Raw genomic sequence first — 27,086 nt, forward strand, 5'->3', positions numbered from 1 at the left:
ACTGTTTGTAGTGCTTGAGGGGATTTAGTTATGTTTTCATCAGAGTTGTTTTAGTTCTCCCCCTTTTTGTCAGAATCAATAAGACATAGCAAAAAAAAGGGTGATATTGATAAAGAGGCATTTACAGATAAGTACATATGTCAGAAGGTAGAATGCAAAGAGAAAATAACAAAATAAAGAAAGAAACAAGCAAATATCCTAGGTGCCTAAGGGTTTGGAGGAGGAGGCATTCTTTGGAGCAATTAGGACATCATGTTCTGAATGTTAACATTGATAGAGTCCTGTTGAACCAGCCTGGCCCGAATGACCTGTTGTTCTTTCTGCAGTTCCTCTAGAGTCTTTAGGACCAGAGGGATGAACCCAGAGTTGGAGTGCTCCCCCTGAGTAAGTGCACCATTGTTGGCTTTGGCAGCAGCTTCTTCAACAATATGAGCTTCTTCTTCAGCGTCGGCTTTAGCTTTTGCCTCAGCCTCAACAACAGCCGTAGCAGCAGCGTCAGCAGCATCCTTTGCCTCAGCTTCTCTGACTGTTTGAAGTTCTTCTTGACACACTTTCTCCTCAGCTTCCTTCCTTATCCATTCCTCAGCTTCTCTGGCTAAGCTCTCTTGAAGTCTAATCCCAATGTCTCTGACAAAGTCGTTGCGGACTTGTTCAGAGAAGGTGAAAGGCCTATCACTATGTTCCAGTGGATCCTTACAGTAGAAGGATCATCACTAATACCAGAATTGATGGTTAGAGACTTGACCTTCTTGACTGAAGACTCTGCAAAGACCTATATTGCTTCTTCCAGGGTAGGTAGGGTAGTATCTGGTTCAGTGGCAGAGGCTGGGGGGATGGAGATGGTGAGTTGGGGGAACTTAGATTCAGTGTGGGAGTTGTGAGGTCAACGGAAGTGATGGGTGGTGGAATGTTAGATGGTGACTATGAGGAAGGTGCAGGTTGTGGGGTTAGTTCAGATGGTGGTTGGGTTGGTTGTGGTTCAGAGTGGATTGGTTGTTGTGCAGGTGGTGTTTGAGGTAGTTCAAATGTGGTTGGATGTTCAGGAGGTATGGAAGTGACTTCTGGTTCAGGTTCAAGGTGTGATGGCTGTTGAAAGGCCAGAGCACGGGCTTGTAGCTGAGCCAGAGTGGGGGATTGGGGGTCAGATGGTTCGGTATCAGAGGAGAGTTCATAGTAAGGTGGGGATTGAGGAGATGGTGATGCTGATGGTGAGGTGGTTTCATTCAGCATTTCGGCTTCTGAAACTGGTAATGTTGTGGTGGCGAGGTTGAATTTCAGAGAGGGTGGGTTAGAAGATTTGGTGGTTGAGGGAGGAGTTTCTGCAGAGGTGTCTACGAGAGTTGTTTGGGGAAGAGAAAAAGCAGTTGGTTTAATTTTGACAAAGCGAGGGAGAGATACAGACTTACCTGGAGAGCCAACCAGAGGAACTAGGGGTCTTGATCCAGAGGATTCTCCCAGCTTAGCTTTCTTCGCCTTCTTGGGCTTCTCAGAGGGTTCTCGAGTCCTCTTCATGAAGTTAGGGTGTTGCTCAGGTAGCTAGTCTACTGAGAATTCAGATATGTCAACTCCTTGGTTTGCCAGATCTTGTAGATAATAGGAAAATACCTCTGGAGGGTCAATCTTGGAGAACAAGTAGAGTCCATTTGGAATCTCTCTATGATCCTTGAGTGCTTCCCATGAGGTATCAAGAGTTGGTTTGACTCTGACTTGGTCATGATCCCCATGCTCTTCAGATTCCGAGCATTCAGCGGTCTGCCAATGTCAATGGTGACGTCTTCCATGAGTCTGAGCTGAATTAGGTGATCCACGAGGCACTCTCGATCAATACATCAGATATCAGCCTCCCTAGAGGGATATAGTTCCTTGTCTTCATGTTGTTTCTGGTGTCTTTAATTGAATCTCTGAGGTACTTGAAGAGGAGTGCACGTAGACACAGTTTCAGACCCTTGTGAATGCAGTACAAGATACACTTCTGATATGTGCTGATGTAATCATAAGAGTTTGAAGTAGGACGATGATGGATGGTGCCTAATATGATCTTCAGCCAGACCCGGAGGTCCTGATGTAGCTCCTTATTCTTGGAATGCTTGCCTTCAGCACTCTGTTGGAAGATGGTAGGGTTGATTTCCTGGGACAAGTATTTTGCCCTAGGGTTTATGTTGTAGATGTGTCTTCCTCCTGTCTTCTCCATGTTCAGAAGGAAGGCAATTGATTTTTAAGTGATGACTATCTTGACTCCCAGAACGTAGGAGACAATGTAGTGATCATCTGAGTCTGCGAAACGCCAGAACTCCTTCACCAGATTCGTGTACACAGGGCCATAGAGGCGTTGAAAGTAGGTTTCCCATCCTTGCAGTAGTTTGTTGGCTAGAACTGCATGCTTGCTCTATTGAGTTCTTTTGTTGGAAGAAGTTGTAAACTGATTATTGCTGGGAGTCCATGAAGATCAGTTGAAGATGATGATGAAGGTTTAAATAGCTTGATGAAGACTGCAGAAATATTTGACTGAAGATGAAGAACAGAGAGAGAGAGGGTTTTGTGAAGTTGTGGGTGTAAAGTGTGCAAGTCTAGCTTGTGAAATGAATATATACACAATTAGGGTGCATGCAAAACGATAACAGAAAGTGAGTTTAACAGTTAAGAAAATTAATGCAGCACGCTAACAAATAAGCACGTTTGGAGGAGAATGATTACAGCCTATGATGGAGGTCTAATCCCCAAGTCAGCACACTGCTCGAGGAGATATCAAGAGTTTGTCTCTTGATTTCTGCTAGACAGCTGTCTAGAAGTTCCAAGGTCAGACGCAAGATGTACCACATGTTACTTTATCTGATCTTCAGGAATACCAAAGAGTTGGATCCTGAAGATTTCTGACTCAGATGACTTCTTAACTGGTAGTAGCATCAGAGTCAGATGCAGATTCCAGGTGTTTACTTCAGAGCTTTATTTTTCTATTTCAGAGGCACATTTCATTCTGGACAATTTTGAATGTTTAGAATTTTCAAGATAAAAGAAAATCTATCTTCGGTAAGGGGTTTGGTAAAAATTTCAGCCCATTGATGGTCTATATCAATAAATATTAATATTATTACCCCTTTCTGAACATAGTCTCTAATGAAATGATATTTTATTTCTATGTGCTTAGCTCTGGAATGCAAAATAGGATTCTTACTCAAATAGATGGAGACAGTATTGTCACAGAAGAAACGTTACTCTCAAAGATCTGAAGGTATTCTAGTTGACTCTTCATCCAGAGCATCTGAGTAGTGTATAGTGATGCTAATATATATTCTGCTTCTGTAGTGGACAAAGCTATGGTTGATTTCCTTTTGCTGGCCCAGGATATCAGATTCTTTCCCAAGAACTGACAGTTCCCAGATGTACTTTTACGTTTCATTCTGTCCTTGGCGTAATCTGCATCACAATAACCAGAAAGTCTATACTCTGATGTTTTCTCATACATCGGGCCCAGGTTAGGGGTTCCTTTCAGATACCTTAATATTCTTTTAACAACTGTTAAATGAGATTCTCTAGGATATGATTGGAATCTGGCACAGAGACATACACTAAATAGAATATCAGGATGTGTAGCAGTCAAATAGAGAAGAGAGTCTATCATACCACGATAGAGCTTGTGACAAACCTTCTGGCTAATTTCTTCTTTCTCCAGAATGCAGGTTGGATGCATATGTATCTTAGTAGGTTTGCATTCATGCATTTCGAATTTCTTCAGAATGTCTTTTATGTATTTACTTTGATAAACGTAGGTAGCTTCTGAAGCTTGATTGTTTTGAATCCCTAGAAAGAACTTTAGTTCTTGCATTAAGCTCATTTCAAACTTTGCCTACATTAGCTCAGAGAACTCTTGACATACAAAAGGGTTAGGTGAATCAAAAATAATTTCATCAACATATATCTGGCATATCATGAGATTATTTCTAATGTTTGTACAAAAGAGTGTAGAGTCAACCTTTCCTCTAATAAAGTCATGTTCTAGAAGGAAGTTACTTAATCTATCATACTAAGCTCTAAGAGCTTGTTTTAAACCGTACAGTGATTTCTTGAGTTTAAAAACGTGTTCTGGACATTTAAGGTTTTCAAAAACTGGAGGTTGATTGACATAAACTTCTTTTGATATATAACCTGAAATTCTGGTATCAGATATGAGATGTCGAAGGTAATGTCACGACACTAATATCTGAGTAAAATAAGCAGGATAAAGATAAATAATGGTAATGCAAAAGACACAAGCAATTGTTAACCCAGTTCGGTGCAACTCACCTACGTCTGGGGGCTACCAAGCCAGGAAGGAAATCCACTAAATAGAATCAGTTCAAAGACTCTCAGTACACTTCAACAAGTTACAGTCTTTCTCACCTAATCTCTACGCATGCAATTTCTACCTAAGCACTCTTAGATATGAGAACCCACTCACTCCCCCTGAATCACACCTGTGATTTTAAACAACAATTCCTTATGAAAAGAAGACACTTTTCAATAACACACATTTGATCTTACTTAGCAATTTCAATCAAGTAGACACACAGTTGATCTTGCTTAACAACTTTGATCAAGTAGACACACACTCTTGCTTACAAGCTTAGAGTGACAAATTACAACTCACAAATCAGATCAATTCAATCATCTATGGATGAATTGAATGGCTTACAAGTCTCACGACTAAACAAGACACAAACCCTTGCTCTCTCTCAATATTTTGCTCAATATTGGTTATGTATCAAATCAGGTTTTCCATGTCCTATTTATAGAAGCATTCAGCTGGACTTGGACATCTTGAAAACCCTAAAACTATTTTCCAATTAAATCTTCTCATAACAGTTGGTTAGATCTCTTTGGAAAATAAGTAAATTAGGTTATAATCAATGATTGAATGCGCCTGCAAATCAGATCTTCAATCATACATGGATTTCCATTAAATGTGCAATCACATAACACATAACATTCACCCTGAATGTTCTATGTACAGGATGTCATGACATCGGGTCTGACATCCTGGAATAATCCTGCATAATTCCATTTTAAATTTCCAGCAGGTACATAATATCAGATGTCATGACATCGTGTATGACATCCTGAAACAATCCTGCATAATTATGTTTTTAAACTCCAACAGGTACAAGGATATCTTATGTTAAGACATCACATATAACATATTGTGAACACTCTTTGTTTTACCAAAATTGCTACCAACACTTAGAACCAACAAACTCCCCCTTTGACAAATTTTGGCTAAAACATATATTTGTCCTTTTTGTTCACAAGAAAACTATCAGCAGTTAAACAATAGTTTAAGCAGCAGCAGAAGCAAACACGGAATTACTAGATAGCAACTAGTAAAACACACAAATGCACAAGGGCACTTCTTCTCCCCCTAAGTCTGTTCAATACAAACATCTCCTTTGACAATAATAGCACATGTAACACCAACACCTGTAACAATCAGAGTCACCCTCTGGCATCTGCTCCAACATCACATGTGCACCACATAACATCACCTGTGCACCACATCAAACATCTCCTCCAACATCTGTAAACAAAATATCATTTTGTCTTACATTAACAACATCTCCTTCAATAACAGTTGTTCATCTGTTCAGCTACATCAGCACATACATCTCCACATATTTAACTGCTCCACATAAACACTTCTCCCCCTTTTTAGTCAAAATAGACCAAAGGTGACCAATTAGACAAAATAAATGTTAATCAACCTAGTAGAGAATGTCACAACAGATGTCATAATATATAAAATGTTAAAACATAATTGTTAGGAGATACAAACCATAATTATACACAACTGTGATAGCTGAGATAATTAGAAATCCATGGAACTCATTAAGAGGCCAAATATTACATAAAGGCATCAGTAAGGACTACCACAAATTACACACATTTAAACAAAACAATAAGACATTCAAGCTTCCAAAACAGCCAAATCATCATCCAGAACAACACACAGAACAACCTTCATATCAGAGGGACCTTCACTACACAGTCTAAAGAAGTAACATCTTCTTCTTACAACCACCTTGCAAAACTCCTTGCTATTTCTGTCAGAAATATCCTCTGGGATATTAACCACAAACTCCTTTGATTTCTAAAGATTCTCATGAGTACAAATCCCCAATTTTCCTCTTAAAAATTCAAATTGATTGGCATCCAAAGCTTTTGTGAATATGTCAGCTAATTGCTTTTTAGTAGTAGCATGCTCCAGTGCTATGATTTTCTCTTCCACAAGTTCTCTAATGAAGTGATGACGAATATCAATGTGCTTTGTCCTGCTATGCTGAATAGAATTTTTGGAAATATTTATAGCACTCAGGTTGTCACATTATAATGTCATGACTTCTTGTGTGACATTGTATTTAGACAACATTTGTTTCATCCATGAGTATATAACATCCCATAGTCACTGGTGCCATTGACATATTTCAGTATTCTCTTCACTTGGTTTATGTGACTGACTTTTGGTTCAGCTTGATATCTAGCACAAACACCTACAGCAAATGCAATGTCAGGTCTTCTTGCTGTGAGATATATCAGACTACCTATCATGCTTCTGTATAGACTTTGATCTACACTGACACCATTTTCATCTTTGGAGATTTTCACATGTGTAGGAGCAGGTGTCCTTTTATGGCTTGCATTCTCCATGCCAAACTTCTTAACAATGTTCTTGGCATACTTGCTTTGAGATAGAAAGATAGAGTCTTCCATCTGCTTGACTTGTAGCCCAAGAAAGTAGGTCAATTCTCCAACAAGGCTCATCTCAAACTCAGACTGCATTTGTCTAACAAAATGTTCAACCATCTGATCCAACATCCCACCAAACCCAATGTCATTTACATATATTTGTGCCACCATGAGCTTCCCTCCTTCATTCTTCACAAATAGAGTTTTGTCAATACATCCTTTCCTGTATCCATTGTTAGTGAGGAACACTGTGAGTCTCTCATACCAAGCCCTGGGAGCTTGCTTCAACCCATAGAGGGCTTTCTTCAATCTGTACACATGCTGTGGAAGATTTGGATATGTGAATCGTTTAGGTTGTTCAACATATACTTCCTCATTTAAGTAGCCATTCAAGAAGGCACTTTTTACATCCATTTGGAACAGTTTGAATTTCAGAATACATGCCACTCCAAGCAATAATCTAATGGACTCAAGGCGAGCTACAAGAGCAAATGTTTCATCAAAGTCCACTCCTTCAACTTGAGTATATCCCTGTGCTACTAATCTTGCTTTGTTTTTAGTAACAACCCCTTGTTCATCAGATTTATTCTTATATACCCACTTTGTACCTATGACATTTACTCCTTCAGGTCTAGGAACCAGTTCCCATACTTCATTCCTCTTGAACTGACCTAACTCATCCTGCGTGGAATTGATCTAGAACTCATCAGTCAAGGCTTCCTTGACATTCCTAGGTTCAATCTTTGACACAAAGCAGCCATGTGAGATCACTTCCCTTGCTCTAGTAGTGACCCCTTTATGTGGATCTCCTATAATGAGATCTTTGGGATGATCCTTCTGAATTCTAATAGAGGGTCCCTTGTTGATTTTGTCATCTTCAGGTTCAGCTTTAGGAGGTTCACTTTCCTTATTTTGGTCTGAGAATTCAGTTGGGGAATCATTCAGAGATGTCTCGACATCGTCTGTGACATCAGTGTGTTGGTCATCAACCACAACATTAATAGATCCCATCAATACATTAGTTCTGGAATTAAAGACTCTATAATCTCTACTGTTTGTTGAATAGCCCATAAATATTCCCTCATCACTTTTGGGATCCATCTTCCTTCTTTGTTCACGATCAACCAAGATATAACATTTACTACCAAATACATGGGAGTATTTGACTGTAGGTCTTCTTCCTTTCCATACTTCATATAGGGTTGTAGGAGTCTCTTTCTTCAATGTCACTCTGTTGTGAACATAGCAGGATGTGTTCATGGCTTCAACCCAAAAATGGTAGGGCAATTTCTTAGCATGAATCATAGCTCTGGCTGATTCTTGAAGAGTTCTATTTTTTCTTTCCACCACACCATTTTGCTGGGGAGTAATGGGAGATGAGAACTCATGATGAATTCCTTCTGAAGAACAAAATTCAACAAATTTGCTGTTCTCAAATTCCTTCCCATGATCACTTCTAATTTTGATAACAGTACTTTCCTTTTCTCTTTGTAGTTTTAGACAAAGCTCCTTGAAGACTTCAAAAACATCAGATTTTTCTCTTATAAAATTGATCCAGGTGTATCTGGAGAAGTCATCTACCACTACATATGCATACTTCTTCCCACCAAGGCTTTCCACTTGCATGGGTCCCATTAAATCCATATGGAGGAGTTCCAAAACTTTGGTAGTGGTGTCATGTCTGAGCTTCTGTTGTGACATCCTTGTCTGTTTTCAAATTTGACATTCTCCATAGATTTTTCCTTCATCAATCTTCAAGTTGGGAATTCCTCTGACAGCTTCAACTGATATGATCCTCTTCATGCCTTTAAGATGCAGATGGCCCAATCTTTGATGCCATATCTTCACTTCTTCCTCTTTGGCCAAGGTACACTTTGAAGAGTAACCAGTTTCTTGAGAACTCCACATGTAGCAGTTGTCATGAGACCTATCTCCTTTCATGATCACTTCACTTTCCTTGTTAGTAATCAGACATTTAGTTCTAGTGAAGTTTACATTTAGACCTTGGTCACACAGTTGACTGACGCTTATTAGATTAGCAGTTAATCCCTTAACAAGTAGGACATTGTCAAGGTCAGGAACTCCAGGGCAATCAAGCTTACCAATTCCTTTGATTTCACCCTTTGCTCCATCACCAACGGTTACATAACTTGTGGCATGGGGATGAAGTCCAGTTAGCAGGTTTTTCTTTCCAGTCATGTGTCTGGAGCAACCACTGTCAAAATACCAATCTTCTTTGGCTGAAACTCTGAAGGAAGTGTGAGCTATTAGACTTGAAACATTAGTCTTAGGAACCCATAGCTTCTTGTTGACTGGCCTGGGATGGTTGGGTCTTGGTTGATGGTGAGTCTGATGATGAACAGGGCTAGGATAACCATATAACTTATAGCTGAAGGGCTTCAGGTGGCCAAATTTTCCACAGTAATGACATCTCCATCTTTGGTGTTTCCCTTTCTGCTATCTTCCCTTCTGATGTTGTGACATGTGATGTGATATTGCAGGTTTGTTATCAATATGGCTGCACTTAGGTTTGGATTTAGGTTTTCCATTTTTGTACATCGACCTGATAGCAGTTACATTGTGAACTTTTTTTAAACTCCATTCCTGAACTGTAAAGCCTTACCATGCTGCTGCTACATGAAGCACCATTAATGGCAGAGTTGATTTAGAGCCAAACCAAGTTGTTTCAAGCCAAGCTTTCTTCATCATCCATCAGTTGGAGGACCATAAAGCATCTGTTTCACCATTAAACCACCAAAACAACACTGTTTCACTTTTTTCTTCAAAAACAAGTAAGGATTCGAATCTCTCATTTCTTGAAATAATGATATGCTTTGTGTAGAGCTTGCCTTGCTGATTATTCTGCTCTTTGAATCGTGATGATTGGTTGAATATTTAGAGAGATATGGTGAAATGAACTTTGATGTCTAAATGTTATCTTGTTTGTTCCTTCCATTCTTGCATGATTTAAGCTTAATGGTTGCTGGAATATTGATGTGCATTACTTGACGTTTCGATTGGTATGTTGGATTCAAGTTTCTGGAAAAAATTCTTCATCGTGATGAACACGTTCACTGTAGCATGAACAAACCCTAGCTTTGCCCAGAAATTTCGCGCATGGTTGTTGCTGTTTCGTTACTGTGCATGACTTTACTGTTCCAGCCCTCATGAGCCAATCACAATATTTCCTTTCCCTGGCCAAAACGCGGCGTTTTGGTTAAGTGACCTGGGAATTACAAGTTTGTCATTCCCGTGCCCCCATGTCCCATTAAATTCATGTGGTTTTATTTGTTTATTTCACTTTGTTCCACAAACTTACAAAAATCATAACTTGTTCATTTTAAATCCAATTCTCATGGGAATTTTTGCATCATCTTCATCTTGATCTCTACTCTTTTATCATAATTTTTCCAGAATTTTGTGATCAATGGATTTTAATTGGTATTAGGGTTTGTGACATGTGCTCATATTTTGTACACTTTGCCAAAACATTTGTGAAATGGTGATACTTTATCCAATGGCTCCCAAATTTTTTGTGCTTAAACTAGACACACTCATGGTGATTTTGGTGTAGAGTTTGTGAATTTATCATTGCTGGTTTGTGAGTTATGATTTTTTGAATTAGGGTGTGACAATTTGTGTCACACCATTGATGTCCAACTTCATGATTTTCATAGCCATGCTTCCTGACCTCCAATTGACCTCATTTTTTGCATGAGCCTTCTCTCATATGTCTAGTTTATGTGTGAATTTTCTTGGAATTATTTGTGGCATTTCCTAATTGTTTGAGATTTTCTCCCCTGCTTGGTCATATGTTGACTTCTTGTGACACTTGTTCCCATTTCATTTGTGAAATTCTCATACTTTATTGGATGATCATGAAATTTTACATGTGCATACTAGACATCCTCATATTTGCCATGGTTTTGATCCCATTCATTTATCATACACCATCTCTGACTTATGATTTTTCTAAGTTGATGCATGTTTGGTTGACTTCATTGAGCATGTTCAAAATTGCTTTGACTTTCTGATTTTCATTGACTGCCTTCCACTTGTCCAAATGGGATGAAATTTGATATGCATGTCATGTTATGGATTGTGATTGATCATGAATTATTTGATGATTTTTGAAATTGATTATGATTGGTTTTGAGTCAAGTCTTGCTGTTGACTTCTATGAGCTTCTGTTTGCTATACCTTGACCTAAATTGTTCATGAAATGATGATGGTGATTGATATGAATGTGAACCCAATTGGTTTTGTTTCTTGAATGTTTGAACATGATTTTGGATACTTGCCCTTTGCTGTTTTAACTTTTTCATTCTCTTTTGACCCTAGGCTTGTCCTAGTGGTCCTGTTACTCACCTTTGAGCTTATGTTTTCAGGTTGACCAACAAATGACCAATGAGACCAATTCTTTTTGATTGAGCTTGCTTGAACATCATTGTCTAACTTGTTTTTTTTGTAGGTGGCTTGGCTCACATGCCTTAAGCCTTGTGCCTTGCACATCCATTTGCCTCCAATTAACTGTTGGTGTCTGTTTCTTTTTGCTTTGTTTTGAAGTTGCATACTAACATCTGCTTGACCATTTCAGGTGCTTTTAGTTGCTCAGTTCCTTGTGAACTTTTGCTTTGCTTTGCTTGTATAAGCAATTTGCATTGAGGTATGCTTCTAATCTTCATGTAGTCTGGAAGACCTGGTCTGTTACTTGGCCAGGCAACTGTCTGAAGTCCTCCTTAAGAGGCAATGTTTGTGGATGTTTAATTTTGTCCTTGCATAGAGTCAAAGACCTCCTAAGTGAAGAGGCAATTGGCAGAACCCAAGGGATATGCAACTTATCCCCTGCTATTCTGTGTGTCATCTGCTTTGCTCACACCACTGTGTTGATGCATTGTAGATACAAACCCAAGATCTTGTACAATTGTACGGTTGAGTCAGTTTTAAATGTGTAGAAGGGTTCCCACTTTCTGAACCCACACATTCTTGTCTTAAGCTCTCCCAGGCCAGGGATAAGAGCTGTGAAGTCTCATCTTCACTCACCTTTCATCAGCTTCACCTTAGCCCCTCAATGGCAAGGTTAAGAGCTAACATTACCCAGTTCCAGAGGTTTGTTTGTTGAGGTTGATATGACCCCTTGACTAAAACCTAACCCTTGTTTGAGCCACTTGCTTGTGTATAGTGTGTGCTACCTGTGCTTGTATGTTTGTTTGACTTGCTTCCTGTGCGAGTTAGGGTTAGTTTAGACTTGCTTCCTGTGCAAGTTAGGTTTTGCTTGGCTTGCTTCCTGTGCAAGTTAAGTGTGTGTGTGGCTTGCTTCCTGTGCAAGTCATGATTAGGATAGGCTTGCTTCCTGTGCAAGTTAGCTAGAAACCTTAACTTAGGGTTGATTTTGCATGACAATATCTAGGCTCGAGTCGTAGTCTCCCTAGAGTTGTGTCTCCCTCTGTTATCTGGTTAGGCTAGGTCCTTTATCCCTGCGTAGGGGAACTACATCGCCCTGATCTTCATACCAGATGAAGTATGTAGGCAGGAGATTGAGCTGATCTCTCCGGGCGCCCTTTTTTCTTTTTTGTGTGTGTTGTTTGACATTTGCTAGGCTCGAGTGCCTGACTCCTTAGCAATTTGTTGTCTGTTTGTTTGAGTGTGTGCTTGACAGTTATAGGCTCGAGTCCCCGACTCCCTATTAACTTGTTGTGTTGTTGTGTGCTTGGAAGCTGATGTAAGTCCATCGAGTGGCATTTGGGTTCCAGTGTGGGTGTGTTTGGTTCGGATGCTGATGTAAGTCCAGTGATTGGCATTCAGGCTCCATGTTTGCCTTTGCCAGTGTTTGTTTGTGTGCGTGTCAGCCGAGCTACGAATGCTCTGATTCTTCTCTCGTCCGAGAAGATACGTATGCATAGGATGCGATATCCTAGCGAGCATGTGTCGTTTCCCCAGTCCGAACTACTTCGACTCTGATGTCTATGCCTGATAGACTAAGTAGGCCCAGGATGCGATATCCTGCCGAGTCAGTTTCAGTCTGTTTTCTTGTGTCTCTTTCAGCCAGTATGTGTGTGTGTTTGAGCAGTGTTTTAGCAACCATCTTCCTTTCTATTGTGCGTGGATCCCGTCGAGTACGACGGATGCGTAGGGGTGCTAATACCTTCCCTTCGCATAACCGACTCCCGAACCCATTCTCTTTGGTCGCGAGACCATTTCCTTTCCCAGGTTTACTCTGAGCGTTTCCTTTCCCTCTTTTGGGATAAATAACGCACGGTGGCGGCTCTGTTGTTCTTGTTTCCCCGCCGGTTTTTCGCGTGATGCGACAGGATCCAATTAGCTCATCAACTCTCATATTTGAGATGTCTTGAGATTCTTCTATGGCTGTCACCTTCATAGCAAATCTCTTGGGGAGTGACCTGAGTATTTTCCTTACTAGCTTCTCATCTGACATCTTCTCTCCCAGAGCTCCAGAGGCATTGACAATTTCAAGGATATTCATGTGAAATTCATGAATATTTTCATCTTCTTTCATCCTTAAATTTTCAAACTTGGTAGTGAGCAGCTGTAGTCTAGACATTTTCACTCTAGAGGTGCTTTCATGAGTGGTTTTGAGAATGTCCCAAGCATCTTTAGCCACCTCACAGTTGTTTACCAATCTAAAGATATTCTTGTCTACTCCATTGAATATGGCATTCAATGCTTTAGAGTTTCCAAGGGCTAGATCATCCTCCTCCTTGGACCATTGTTCTTCAGGCTTCTTATCAGTTGTGGCTTCCCCTTCCTTAGTAATTAATGGATATTCCCAGCCTGTTAACACAACCTTCCAAGCCTTGTTATCAAGATATTTTAGGAAAGCCACCATTTGAGGTTTCCAATAGTCATAGTTAGATCCATACAAAATTGGTGGCATATGAACAAATCCTCCATCTCTCTCCATAGTACCAGAAAGTACTGTCCCTAGATCTCACCCAGAACCAGAGCAGGATGCTTGCTCTGATACCAATTGAAATTCTGGTATCAGATATGAGATGTCGAAGGTAATGTCACGACACTAATATCTGAGTAAAACAAGCAGGATAAAGATAAAGAATGGTAATGCAAAAGACACAATTGTTAACCCAGTTCGGTGACTCTCACCTACGTCTGGGGGCTGCCAAGCCAGGAAGGAAATCCAATAAATAAAATCATGTTAAAAAGACTCTCAGTATACTTCAACAAGTTACAATCTTTCTCACCTAATCTCCACCTGTGCAATTTCTACATAAGCACTCTTAGATATGAGAACCCACTCACTCCCCCTCAATCACACCTGTGATTTTAAACAACAATTCCTTATGATCAAGTAGACACAACAATTCCTTTCAATAACACACACTTGGTCTTACTTAGCAGTTTCAATCAAGTAGACACACACTTAATCTTGCTTAACAACTTTGATCAAGTAGACACACACTATTGCTTACAAGCTTAGAGTGACAAATTACAACTCACAAATTAGACCAATTCAATCATCTATGGATGAATTGAATGGCTTACAAGTCTCACGACTAAACAAGACACAAACCCTTGCGCTCTCTCAATATTTCGCTCAGTATTGGTTGTGTATCAAATCAGGTTTTCCATGTCCTATTTATAGACGCATTTAGCTGGGCTTGGACATCTTGAAAACCCTAAAACTATTTTCCAATTAAATCTTCTCATAACAGCTGGTTAGATCTCTTTGGAAAATAAGTAAATCAGGTTGTAATCAATGATTGAATGGGCCTGCAAATCAGATCTTCAATCATACATAGATTGCCATTAAATGCGCAATCACATAACACATAACATTCACCCTGAATGTTCTGTGTACAGGATGTCATGACATCGGGTCTGACATCCTAGAACAATCTTGCATAATTCCATTTTAAATTTCCAGCAGTACATAATATCAGATGTCATGACATCATGTATGACATCCTGAAACAATCCTGCATAATTATGTTTTTAAACTCCAGCAGGTACAAGGATATCTTATGTTAAGACATCACATACAACATCTTGTGAACACTCTTTGTTTTACCAAAATTGCTGCCAACACTTAGAACCCACATAACCATTAAGAATTGCACTCTTGATATCCATTTGATATAGTTTGATAGAATGATTTACAGCAAAGGAAACAATTAAACGAATAGATTCTAACCTGGCGACTAGGGCAAAGGTTTCGTTGTAGTCAATGCCTTCTTGTTGACTGTACCCTTGTGCCACCAGTCGAGCTTTATTTCTGACAACTTCTCCTTTTTCGTTCAGTTTGTTTCTGAACACCCATCTGGTTCCAATAATGTGAGTTCCTTTAGGCTTTGTAACAAGATCCCAGACGTCATTCTTTGAGAATTGATCTAGCTCTTCTTTCATAGCTAGAACCCAGTCGTTGTCTTAAAGTGATTCATTACAGGAAGTAGGCTCAATCAGAGATACTAGTCCTAGAGGGATTTCTTCAGATACTTTGAATGTTAACCTAGTTCTGACAGGTTCATCCTTGTTTCCCATAATCAAATCTTCATAGATGTTGGGGCGGCTTCTTGATTTCTTCTGGATAGTTGAGGCTTCAGTTGCATCTGGACTTTGTTTATCAGATACTTCTGGTGCTTTAGTCTTTTTGTCAGAACCTGCAAGAGTAATCTCCAGATCTGCAAGTTTCTCAATTAGCTTTGACTTTTCAGGGTCAAGCTTATCATCAAATCTAAAATGGATTGATTCTTCCACAATTTTGGTTTCGGTGTTGTATACTCTGTAGCCTTTAGAGCGTTATGAGTATCCTAACATAATACCTCTTTGTGCTTTTGAATCAAACTTGTTCAAATGTTCTTTAGTATTTAGAATAAAGCAAGAGCATCCAAAAGGATGGAAATAAGAAATGTTTGGTTTTCTTCCCTTGCACAGTTCATAGCGTCTTTTCTAGAATAGGTCTTATAGAGATTCTATTCTGAATATAACACGTTGTATTTACTGCTTCAGCCCAAAAGTGCTTAGCCACATTTGTTTCATTAATCATGTTTCTGGCCATCTCTTGGAGTGTCCTATTCTTCCTTTCTACAACTCCATTTTGGTATGGAGTTCTAGGACAGGAGAAACCATAGGATATTCCATTAGAATCGAATAGTTCTTCAAAAAATTTATTTTCAAATTCTCCACCATGATCACTTCTGACTCTGATGATTTTAGAGTCAAATTCGTTTTGCACTTTGGAACAGAAGCTAGTGAATACAAAGTGAGACTCACTCTTGTGCTTTAGGAATTTTACCCATGTCCAGCGACTAAAATCATCAACAATAACTAGTCCATATTTCTTTCCATTGACTGATGCTGTTTTAACAGGCTCAAACAGGTCAATGTGAAGAAGTTCCAGAGGCTTGGAGGTGTAAACAATATTTTTCTTTTTAAAATATGTTATAGAAAATTTCTCTTTCTGACATGCCTCACATAGAGCATCTGAAGAATACTTCAGCTTGGGTAGACCTCTGACTAACTCGAGTTTATTTAGCTGAGAGAGTTTTCTCATGCTAATGTGGCACAAGCGTCTATGCCATACCCATTGCTCTTTATGAAGAGACATCAGACATTTTACATTTTGTTCTGTTAAGTCTGAATAATTTATTTTGTAAATATTGTTTTTTCTCTTACAAGTGAATAGGACTGTTCCATTGATCTGATTAATTGCTTTACATGTTTTTTGATTGAAGATTACATCATAGCCATTATCACTTAATTGACTTATTGATAACAGGTTATGCATTAATCCTTCTACATAGAGAACATCAGATATAGAGGGAAGAGTTCCATTACCAATAGTTTCGGAGCCTCTGATCCTTCCTTTCCGATTTCCTCCGAAACCTACGAAGCCAGCGTCTTTAAGTTCAAGGCTTTGGAACATATACTTTTTTCCCGTCATGTGTCGCGAGCATCCAGAGTTTAGGTACCATGACTGGTGTCTTAACTCTGCTGCATAAGATATCTGCAACATAAACAATCTTATCCCTTGGTACCCAAAATCTTTTGGGTCCTTTATGATTAGTTTTCCCAGAGTTTCTTAGAACTTTGGGTTTTCTAGCATTATCAAAACGTTGTGCTTGTGTATGTGTGTAATGATAAGAAAACGAAAGTTTAGGTTTGTCATTTGTGGAAGATTTATCTTCACTGGGGTCATACCCTATTCCTCTTTTACTATTCTGACTTACTCCATAAATCATGGATGCCATTCTGCTTCTCTCTATCCCATTTTTCAGAAACTTTTGAAAAGATTTTTCATATTCATATATCATTGTGTTCGAAGTTTGTGGAGCTTGAGATAATGCTTCTTCAAGTTTTGAGCATTGTTTGTTTTTGGAGTCCCTTTCAAGTATCAAGGTTTTGTTTTCATCTTTTAGTTCAGAAACTGTTATCTCAAGCTTATCACATTCTTTGATGGTTTCTTCAAGAACTACTTTTACAACTCTAAATTTTTGTTTAAGTTTCTGATATGAGCTTAGAGTTTTAGAAAGGCATGATTCAAGGCCAGAGCGAGAAAGATCAGAAAATACCTCTTCAGAGTTAGATTCTCCATCTGATGTATTTTTGGAGGTGGTAGCCATGAGTGCAATATTGACCTATTCTTCAGAGTATGATTCTGAGGAATCAGATCCATTGTCATCCCAGGTGGCCATCAGTCCCTTTTTGGTTTTGAATGAACTTTTCTTAAAACCTTCTCTTCTTGAGCTTTCTTTCTTCAGCTTGGGACATTCATTTCTATAATGACCTGTTTCTTTGCATTCATAGCATGTTTTATCTTTGTTTGACTTACCTCTAGAAGTTGATTCTGAGCGATCTCCCTTGGGTCTTGGTCTTCTGAAGTTATTATTCCTTTTTCTCCAGAGTTGTTTTACTCTTCTGGTTAAAAGGGATAATTCTTCTTCGTTGTCAGAGTCTTCCTTCTCAGAGTCGCCATTGTCTTCCTCTTCATCCTGGAAGGCTTTGTTTTTATCTGGTTTGCGTCTTTCGGATCTGGACTTTAGTACTACAGACTTGATCTTCTTTTGAGGTTGATCTTCCTCCAGTTCTATCTCGTGGCTTCTGAGTGAACTAACGAGTTCCTCAAGGATGATATCGTTCAGATCTTTTGACAACTTTAAAGTTGTGACCATGGGTCTCCATTTCTTTGGCAAGCTTCTAACAATCTTTTTGACATGATCTGCAATTGTGTAGCCTTTATCCAACACCTTGAGTCCTGCAATTAAAGTTTGAAATCTAAAAAACATTACCTCAATAGCTTCATCGTCCTCCATTTTAAAGGCTTCATATTTCTGAATTAGAGCTAGAGCCTTTGTTTCTTTGATTTGAGAATTTTCTTCGTGAGTCATCCTCAGGGAGTCAAGTATTTCTTTAGTTGTTTCCCTGTTGGTGATCTTTTCATATTCATTGTAGGAAATAGCGTTGAGTAGTATCGCTTTGGCTTTATGATGGTGTTTGAATTCACGCTTCTGATCATTTGATATTCTGCTTCTGGGAATAGCAACGCCAGCATCTGTCACAGGTGATGTGTAGCCAATTATGACAATATCCCATAGATCAGCGTCATAGCCCAGAAAGAAACATTCAATTCTGTATTTCCAATAATCAAAATTTTCTCCATCAAAGATTGGAGGTTTAGCATTGTAACTATCTCTTTCATTGGTGTTGGCCATAGTTTTTCTCACGCTGGATCTCTCTACAATGTTAAGTGTTTGATTAGAAAATCAATAACAAAGTCGTAGCTCTGATACCAATTGAAGGTTGAGAAAAACAAGAAAGGGGGGTTTGAATTGTTTTAGGAAATAAAAACTTTTTCAGAAATCAAACACATAGAGAATAAAAAGAGAAGACACAAAATTTTATACTGGTTCGCTTGAAATTCAAAGCTACTCCAGTCCACCCGACCAATGTGATTTCGCCTTCAAAAAGGACTTAATCCACTAATCTTGAAAGATTACACAACCAGTCGTATAAGAGTAAAATATCTCAGCCCTCTCAAGTGTTCAGACTACACAGAGTCACTTGAGGAAGTATTTTAAGCAAGAGTATAAATTGTAATGTAATGTGCTTCTAACAAACAAGCAAAAATTACAGAATTTTAAGAACGATTGCTTTTCACGTAAGAGCAGCAACTCGTGAAAGATAATAGTGAAATTGAGAGTTTTTGTTTTCTTGTATGTCTTAGGTGTATCTTCTTGTCAGGTATTCCTTCCTTTATATAGTCATTGAGAAGGACTGTTGGAGTGATGACAAGATCTTGGTCATTGAAGAGTGATTAATGTCATTACTATCATTGTTTCTTTCTAAAACAATTTTGAGAGCCTCACTATTTCCTTCTTGAAATAGTTTCTTTCCAAATACAGGTTTTTTTGGTTATGCATTCTGAGCTGGTGAGTCTACGTCAAAGTCTTGATAAATCAGAGTTTGTCTTCAGAGGATAATTATGTCTAACCACATCAGAGTTTCTCAATGCTTTAGACTTCTTTAGATTCATAGTCTAGATTCAGTATTCTTTTATCGGAGTTTCTGACTTCTTTATGTTGCGCTGGTATCTGCGTTGATTAGAATCAGAACCTTCTGGACACATTCTTTCTGAGTAACACCTGATAATCGAATATTTTGTATTTGATGTAATTTTCTATCTGATGTATGGTCAGAGTCCTGCACACTAAGAAAAAATATCGTTAGAGTACCATTTTCATTTCATCCTTTATTCTCATCAAAATCTTAGAGATATATTGTAGAACCAACTTACACAGTCAACTTGGCTTCCATCAAGACACGCAATGATGGGATCTCAACCTCTACCAAGAGCACAACCTCCACGCCATAAACAAGTGAAAAAGGGGTTTCCCCTGTTGAAGTGCGGATGGATGTATGATACCCGTGCAAAGCAAATGGGAGCATCTCATGCCAATCCTTGTACGCTACAACCATCTTTTGAATGATCTTCTTAATGTTCCTGTTTGCAGCTTCAACAACCCCATTCATCTTAGGTCTGTAGGGAGAAGAATTATGATGTGCAATCTTAAAGTCTTTGCAAAGAGCTTCCACCATATTATTGTTCAAGTTAGATCTATTATCATTAATGATCTTACTTGGCACACCATAACGGCATATAATCTGATTCTTGATAAACCTCATAACAACTTGCTTGGTTAGATTCGCATACGATGTCGCTTCAACCCACTTTGTGAAGTAGTCAATAGCCACAAAAATAAAATGATATACGTTTGAAGCTTTGGGCTCAATCATGTCAATCATATCAATTCCCCACATGGAGAAGGGCCATGGGGAGGAAATGACGTTCAACAATGTCGGGGGAACATGAATCTTATCCGCATAAATTTGACACTTATGGCATTTCTTCACAAACTTACAACAGTCAGATTCCATTGTCAACCAATAGTAACCTGCTCTCAACATCTTGTTAGCCATAGCATGTCCATGGGAATGAGTACCAAAGGAACCTTCATGGACTTCAGTCATCAACAAGTCTGCTTCGTGTCTATCAATGCATCTGAGCAGAACCATATCGAAGTTTCTCTTGTAAAGCACATCACCATTCAGGTAGAAGTTACCAACTAACCTTCTCAATGTCTTCTTATCTTTCAAAGATGCCCCAGGCGGGTAAATCTGACTTTGTAGGAAACACTTGATATCAAAATACCATGGCTTTTCATCTTTGACCTCTTCAACAGCAAACACATGAGCTGGCCTATCAAGACGCATCACAGTTAAATTAGGAACTTCATTCCAAAACTTCACCACAATCATTGAAGCCAACGTTGCAAGAGCATTTTCCCTCCGGTTTTCATCTCGAGGGATGTGATGAAACTCAACCTTTGTAAAGAAAGTTTAAACCCTCCTCGCATAATCTCTATATGGTATCAAACCGAGTTGATTCTTTTCCTATTCACATGTGATTTAATTCACAACCAAAGTTGAATCTCCATAGACATCCAGATACTTGATTCTGAGATCAATGGCCTCTTCAAGCCCCATAATGCAAGCTTCGTACTCATCCATATGATTTATACACTTGAAGGTCAATCTAGATGTAAACAGAAAATGAGTGCCTTGAGGAGTAATAATCACTTCCCCAATGCCATTACCATAATGATTAATAACTCCATCAAATACCATGCCCCAACAGGAACCAGGCTTTGGCCCTTCTTCAAGCAATGGTTTATCACAATATTTCATTTTCAAGTATAATATCTCTTCATCAGGAAAATCATATTGCACTAACTGATAATCTTCAATGGGTTAGTGAGCTAAATGGTCCGCCAAGACACTAACTTTAATAGCTTTTTGATATCGGTACTCAATATCATACTCTGATAACAACATCTGCCAACGGGCAATTCTCCCAGTTAAAGCAGGCTTCTCAAAAATATACTTGATTGGATCCATTTTAGATATCAACCAAGTGGTATGATTCAACATATACTGATGCAAATTCTTAGCATCCCAAGCCAATGCGCAACAAGTCTTCTCTATCATAAAATACCGAGTCTCACAGTCGGTGAATTTCTTACTGAGGTAGTAAATTGCATATTCTTTTTTTCCAGTTTCATATTGCTGACCAAGAACACATCCCATACTCTCTTCAAGCACAGTTAAATACATGATCAAAGGTCTTCCTTCAATAGGCGGAGACAGAATCGGAGGCTCAAGCAGATATTCTTTGATACTGTCAAAAGCTCTCTGGCAATCCTCAACCCAATTGCAAGACTGATCTTTCTGAAGGAGCTTGAATATAGGCGCACATGTGGCAAACATTTGTGAAATGAATCTGGAGATATAATTCAAGCGGCCGAGAAAACCACCTACTTGCTTCTCAGTTTTGAGGACAAGCATTTCTCGTATTGCTTTGATCTTGGAAAAATCAACTTCAATACCCTTCTCGCTGATAATAAAGCCCAACAACTTAGCAGAATGAACACCAAATGTACACTTATTGGGATTCAAGCGGAGTTTATTCTTCCTCAAATGTTGGAATAGCTTCAACAAATGCTCAACATGTTCTTCTCCATTACAGGTTTAGCAGTCATATCATCAACATAGACTTCGATTTCTTTATGCATCAGATCATGAAAAAGAGTGGTCATTGCTATCTGGTAGGTCGCACCAGCATTCTTTAAACCGGAAGGCATCACTCAATAACAGAATGTTCCTCGGGGTCTAATGAATGTGGTCTTCTCCATATCTTCGGGTGCCATCTTAATCTAATTATAACCGGAAAATCCATCCATAAACTAAAAGACTTTGAATTTAGCTGTATTGTCTACCAACATATCAATGTGTGGCAGAGGAAAATCATCTTTTGGACTAGCTTTGTTCAAATCTCTATAATCAACACACATACAGACTTTTCCATCTTTCTTCAAAACAGGCACAATGCTGGCCACCCACTGCGAATACTCAGTGGTAATAAGGAAACCTACATCGATCTGCTTTTTCACTTCTTATTTGATCTTCACTGCCATATCAGGATGAGTCCTCCTCAACTTCTGCTTGACTGGCGGGCATTCTGGCTTCAACGATAATCTGTGCTCCACAATCTCAGAATCCAAACCAGGCATGTCTTGATAGGACCAGGCAAACACATCTGAATATTCTCAAAGAAGATCAATCAACCCCTTCTTAACCTCTGGACACAATTGAGATCCAATTTTGACCTCCTTCACATCATCTTCGGAACCCAAGTTGACTAGCTCAATCTGCTCTTCAAATGGCTGAATGGCCTTTTCCTCATACTCAAGTAGACGAGGCAATTCATCAGACACTTCTTCATCACTTTCTTCCTCGGCCTCAAACACGGGGAATTCAAAGTTTGGAGGAGGAGTAGGATCATTGTATTCAATGGGTTTAGAAACCAACCTGCATAATGATTTGATATTTCGTTTTTAGAGAAGTGAATAGTGACCAAATATTATGCAGATTGACAAATATTATTTATTTATGTTTTTTTGTGATTACCATTTTCAGAAAAGCAAAAAGTAAAAATAAAAACATCATAAATGTGGACGAATAGAATTGCATTTTATTGATGATCAATTTGAAATATGCCCAACAATGTTCACTTCTCCCTTAGGTATAGGAGAAGGATTTTTTTTTCAAAAATAATAAAAACAATTACTTAGAGTGATGAACAATAACAGGAACATCAACAATGATCCAATTATTCCAAGCCTTTCCAAGCGTCACAAAACTGCTGTGATCTTTATCTTCATCATCCTCGATCATGACAGTTGAGTGTTGTTCATCACCATTAATGAACCCTCCGCTACGGAAACTCAAACCGGCTCGGTTCTTGTTCTCAGTGACGTCTACCATCCGGCCCACTGATCAGAACTACCATCTTCAAAAATCTTTTGAGCGTCTTTAAAAGAGGACATTGGTGCCCCAACTCTCTTCTCTTCAGCAATAGATAGAGCTTGGAATGGAGTTCCAATCTCATCCTCAACTTCCACATATGATAAAGACAACATATAACTCACTAACAATGCTTTTTCTCCACCCACAATGACGAGCTTATCATTCTTCACAAATATCAATTTCTGATGCATATTGGATGTCATAGCTCCCGCCTCATGTATACATGGCCTTCCTAACAAGGAGCTATAGGCCGGGTGGATATCCATTACTTGGAAATTAATTTGGAAATCACCCGGACCTATCTTCACTAGAAGGTCCACCTCACCAATAACAGTCCTGCGAGACCCATCAAAAGCTTTGATGATCACGCCACTGTAACACCCCTTTTTCTACCCCAAACTACTTAACATATAATCAGAGTAAATAAGCACGTATATAAACAAAAGGGTGTCACATTACACAATACACCTGGTCATTTCAAATAACACATTTCACTTATCATGAATATTCAAGAATATGCGTTCGCAGCGGAAAATAATGAATACTCATGCATTTCATCAAATGATCCATGTCCCATACCATGATCATCTCTCAATAATCTCTTCAAAATAAACTAAAACCATAATCAAAATATTTGGCACTATGGCCTCTCGGCAGCAATTGCAAATAAGCATGTTCACAAGTAATAACATAATACTTATCTAAATAGGATACGAGTTCAATATTACTAATCTACCCAGTGTTACATGACTAGAGCATTGACTCGTTACCTAGTCTTCAAACTAAAATACAGAAACTCTCCGGTTAATCTCGAGTGAGCTACCGTCCACTTACTTCAGCAATACTACTCTTGAGTGTCTGCACGGTGCCGTGTAAAGCATCATTCCAACAGAAGGGTGAGAATTCAAATCATTATGAAGAAGTATAATAAGGCATAATGATTAAATCAACAATTAAAGGAATTCATCACACTTCGTATAACCATGTAAACAATACTAACCAATATTTATTTCACAGGTTTCAAGCATACATCAAAACTCAAGGAGTATAATATTCAAATCCAATATTACATTCCCAAATATACACACAACTACAACTATCACATAAGCCCATATTTTGCCAAATTATGTATCCAAACATCACCAAATTCAATTACTATATCTCATACACACCTCACAATCACATCAATGCAAACATTCAATTATCACATAACTCTAATGTGACTCAATGCAAGACATGTGACTCTATGCATGTGGTACCGCAATGTGAACCCAATGTTTCACCGCTTTCCGATTCAATATCTAGAATCCAAGCCACACTTCCGATCCGGACAAGATCAAAGCCACTACTACGCCTATTTCCAATTAAGGATCAACGTATGCTACATCTACTACGCCTATTTCCAATTAAGAATCAACGTATGCTACGTCTATTTCCATTCAAGGATCAACGTCTACCACACTTATTTCCAATTAAGGATCAACGTGTGCTACATCTACCACGCCTATTTCCAATTAAGGATCAACGTGTGTTACATCTACTTCGCCTATTTCCAATTAAGGATCAACATATGCTACGTCTATTTCCATTCAAGGATCAACGTCTACCACGCCTATTTCCAATTAAGGATCAATGTGTGCTACATCTACTACGCCTATTTCCAATTAAGGATCAACGTATGCTACCATGTGAACCCACATTTTCACCGCTTCCACCATGAAGCCGACCATGCCATGAATGAATGTACAAATACCAACAACATATGCAATTAAGATCATCTTTACTATCTTAATATTCCACATATCACCATAATTCAACTCTATGAATTACCCACCAATGGTACATATACACATTCATAACAAATACACCATTCACATAATATGCAATTAAGATAATCTCTACCATCTTAACATTCATAACAAATACACCATTCACATAATATGCAATTAAGATCATCTCTACCATCTTAACATTCCACATATCATCATAATTCGACTCTATGAATTATCCACCAATGGTACATATACACATTCATAACAAATACACCATTCACATAATATGTAATTAAGATCATCTCTACCATCTTAACATTCATAACAAATACACCATTCACATAATATGCAATTAAAATCATCTCTACCATCTTAACATTCATAACAAATACACCATTCACATAATATCTATTAGAGTCACCTTTCTAATGCTTTAAACCCCAACCCAAAATGATTCACGAGTTGAAAGTTATGAATAAAACCGTGCACGAAGGCATTACTAAAAAGTTGTTGTTTTTTAAATTATCCAACATAATTTTCATCTTCTTCAACCCCAAAAACGTCCATGAAATAATCTCCAAAATTATTTTATTCCTGAAACAAAGTTATAGCCTTCTGTTTCAGATATCGAACGCTTCAAACGGAACTCGATTTTGACTTACGGATCAAAAGTTATAACCAAAACGATTCCAACCGAAAAACATAAAAAAAAGCTCGCGATTGCGACGGACAGAATGCAGAATTTTCTGCGGTTTTCATCGTTGGAGAACTTTCAGACCTCCGATTTCGATTCCGTAAAAAGCCAAACGTTTAGAAAATTATAACTCATACAATACTCTAAGTATATAACGTTAATTTGCAGTTTTAACACAATCAAATCACCACAAATCAAGAATACTCATCAAAACCTAACAATTTCCACAACCATACAAAATTAGGGATTTTAACCTAAACATGCTTCTACCCATTGACCCAATCATACTAACCCATAATAATAAGGATTCCCCCCTTACCTCTTCAATTTTCTGGAAACCCTAGCTTCTCTCTTGTTCTTCCCCTCTTCTCCTTACTTTTCCTCTTCTCTTTCTCTATTGTTGTCAAATGATGAAATGAATCCTAATTCTCCCTCTCCTCACCTCTTATATACTAGTATTCTAATTGGGCTTAAAGAATGATACCTCTAATTTAATTAATAGGCCCAATAAGACTTAATATTTAAATATCTCTAATTAGTTCAATTAAATTAAACTAACACAACATGCACACCAAGTTAATTAATTCAATTATTCATTATATCTCATATCAACTAAATAATTAATTAACACACCAAATTAATTATTATCATCGATTATTATACTACCTAACAACCAATTAATTAATTAACACTCCAAATAAATAAAATAAAATATAGTAATAATAATATAAGAATTAAATACTAAAAATTGGGTTGTTACAACTATAGGCCGGGTGGATATCCATTACTTGGAAATTAATTTGGAAATCACTCAGACCTATCTTCACTAGAAGGTCCACCTCACCAATAACAGTCCTGCGAGACCCATCAAAAGCTTTGACGATCACGCCACTGTATCTCATCGGAGTTCCTCGATATGATAATCTGGACAGAGTAGACTTGGGGAGTACATTCAACGAAGAACCGGTATCAACCAACACATTGGACAACGCATCCTCTTTACAATTCATTGATATATGCAGTGTCAGATTCTGATTTCTGCCTTCCTCGAGAAGTTCTTCATCACAAAAGCTCAAGTTGTTGCAGGAAGTGATGTTAGCCACAATATGGTCAAACTGATCTACTGTTACATCATGCTCTACATAAGCTTGCTCCAATACTTTTTGCAATGCTTCTCTGTGCACTTCAGAATTCATAAGCAGAGACAACACTGAAATTTTGGAAGGAGTTTGGAGCAACTGCTCCACCACATTAAATTCGCTCTTCTTAATCAAATGTAGTACCTCTTCATCATTATTTGGCTTCATATTGTTGGATTCACCATACTGAAACTTTAGAGCACTAACCAGATTTGCTGTAGGTACCTCAACCTTCTTACTAATATCCTCTACATCTTTTGGGAAAACAGGACCAAAAACACGACCACTACGGGTCACCTTTGTAACATCAACAATGTTCACAAAAGAATTAGTCGTAGGCAACAGAACCTCTTTACCATTCTCCAACAT

General features: G+C 38.3%; 1 protein-coding gene across 1 annotated transcript; it reads right to left on the reverse strand.

The window, feature by feature from the left end:
- Positions 1 to 242: 242 nt before the first annotated feature.
- On the reverse strand, positions 243 to 27,086 carry LOC127122687 (uncharacterized). The gene is made up of 4 exons (XM_051052985.1): positions 26,862 to 27,086; positions 1,606 to 1,752; positions 923 to 1,506; positions 243 to 675 (listed from the first exon to the last, which is right to left on the reverse strand). Exons 1-4 carry the CDS (start codon positions 27,084 to 27,086, stop codon positions 243 to 245), a joined length of 1,389 nt encoding a protein of 462 aa, XP_050908942.1.

The sequence above is a fragment of the Lathyrus oleraceus genome, chromosome 2, assembly GCF_024323335.1.
Source record: "Lathyrus oleraceus cultivar Zhongwan6 chromosome 2, CAAS_Psat_ZW6_1.0, whole genome shotgun sequence".
Lineage (NCBI taxonomy): Eukaryota > Viridiplantae > Streptophyta > Magnoliopsida > Fabales > Fabaceae > Lathyrus > Lathyrus oleraceus.

Excerpts from the sequence above, each read along its gene's own strand:
- LOC127122687 (XM_051052985.1), bottom strand. The coding sequence starts at position 27,086 with ATGTTGGAGAATGGTAAAGAGGTTCTGTTGCCTACGACTAATTCTTTT. Across the intron at positions 1,753-26,861 it reads AGCCAAATAATGATGAAGAG|ACCGCTGAATGCTCGGAATC; the intron begins GTACTACATTTG and ends TGACATTGGCAG. Across the intron at positions 1,507-1,605 it reads CCAAGATTGACCCTCCAGAG|AGGACTCGAGAACCCTCTGA; the intron begins GTATTTTCCTAT and ends AACTTCATGAAG.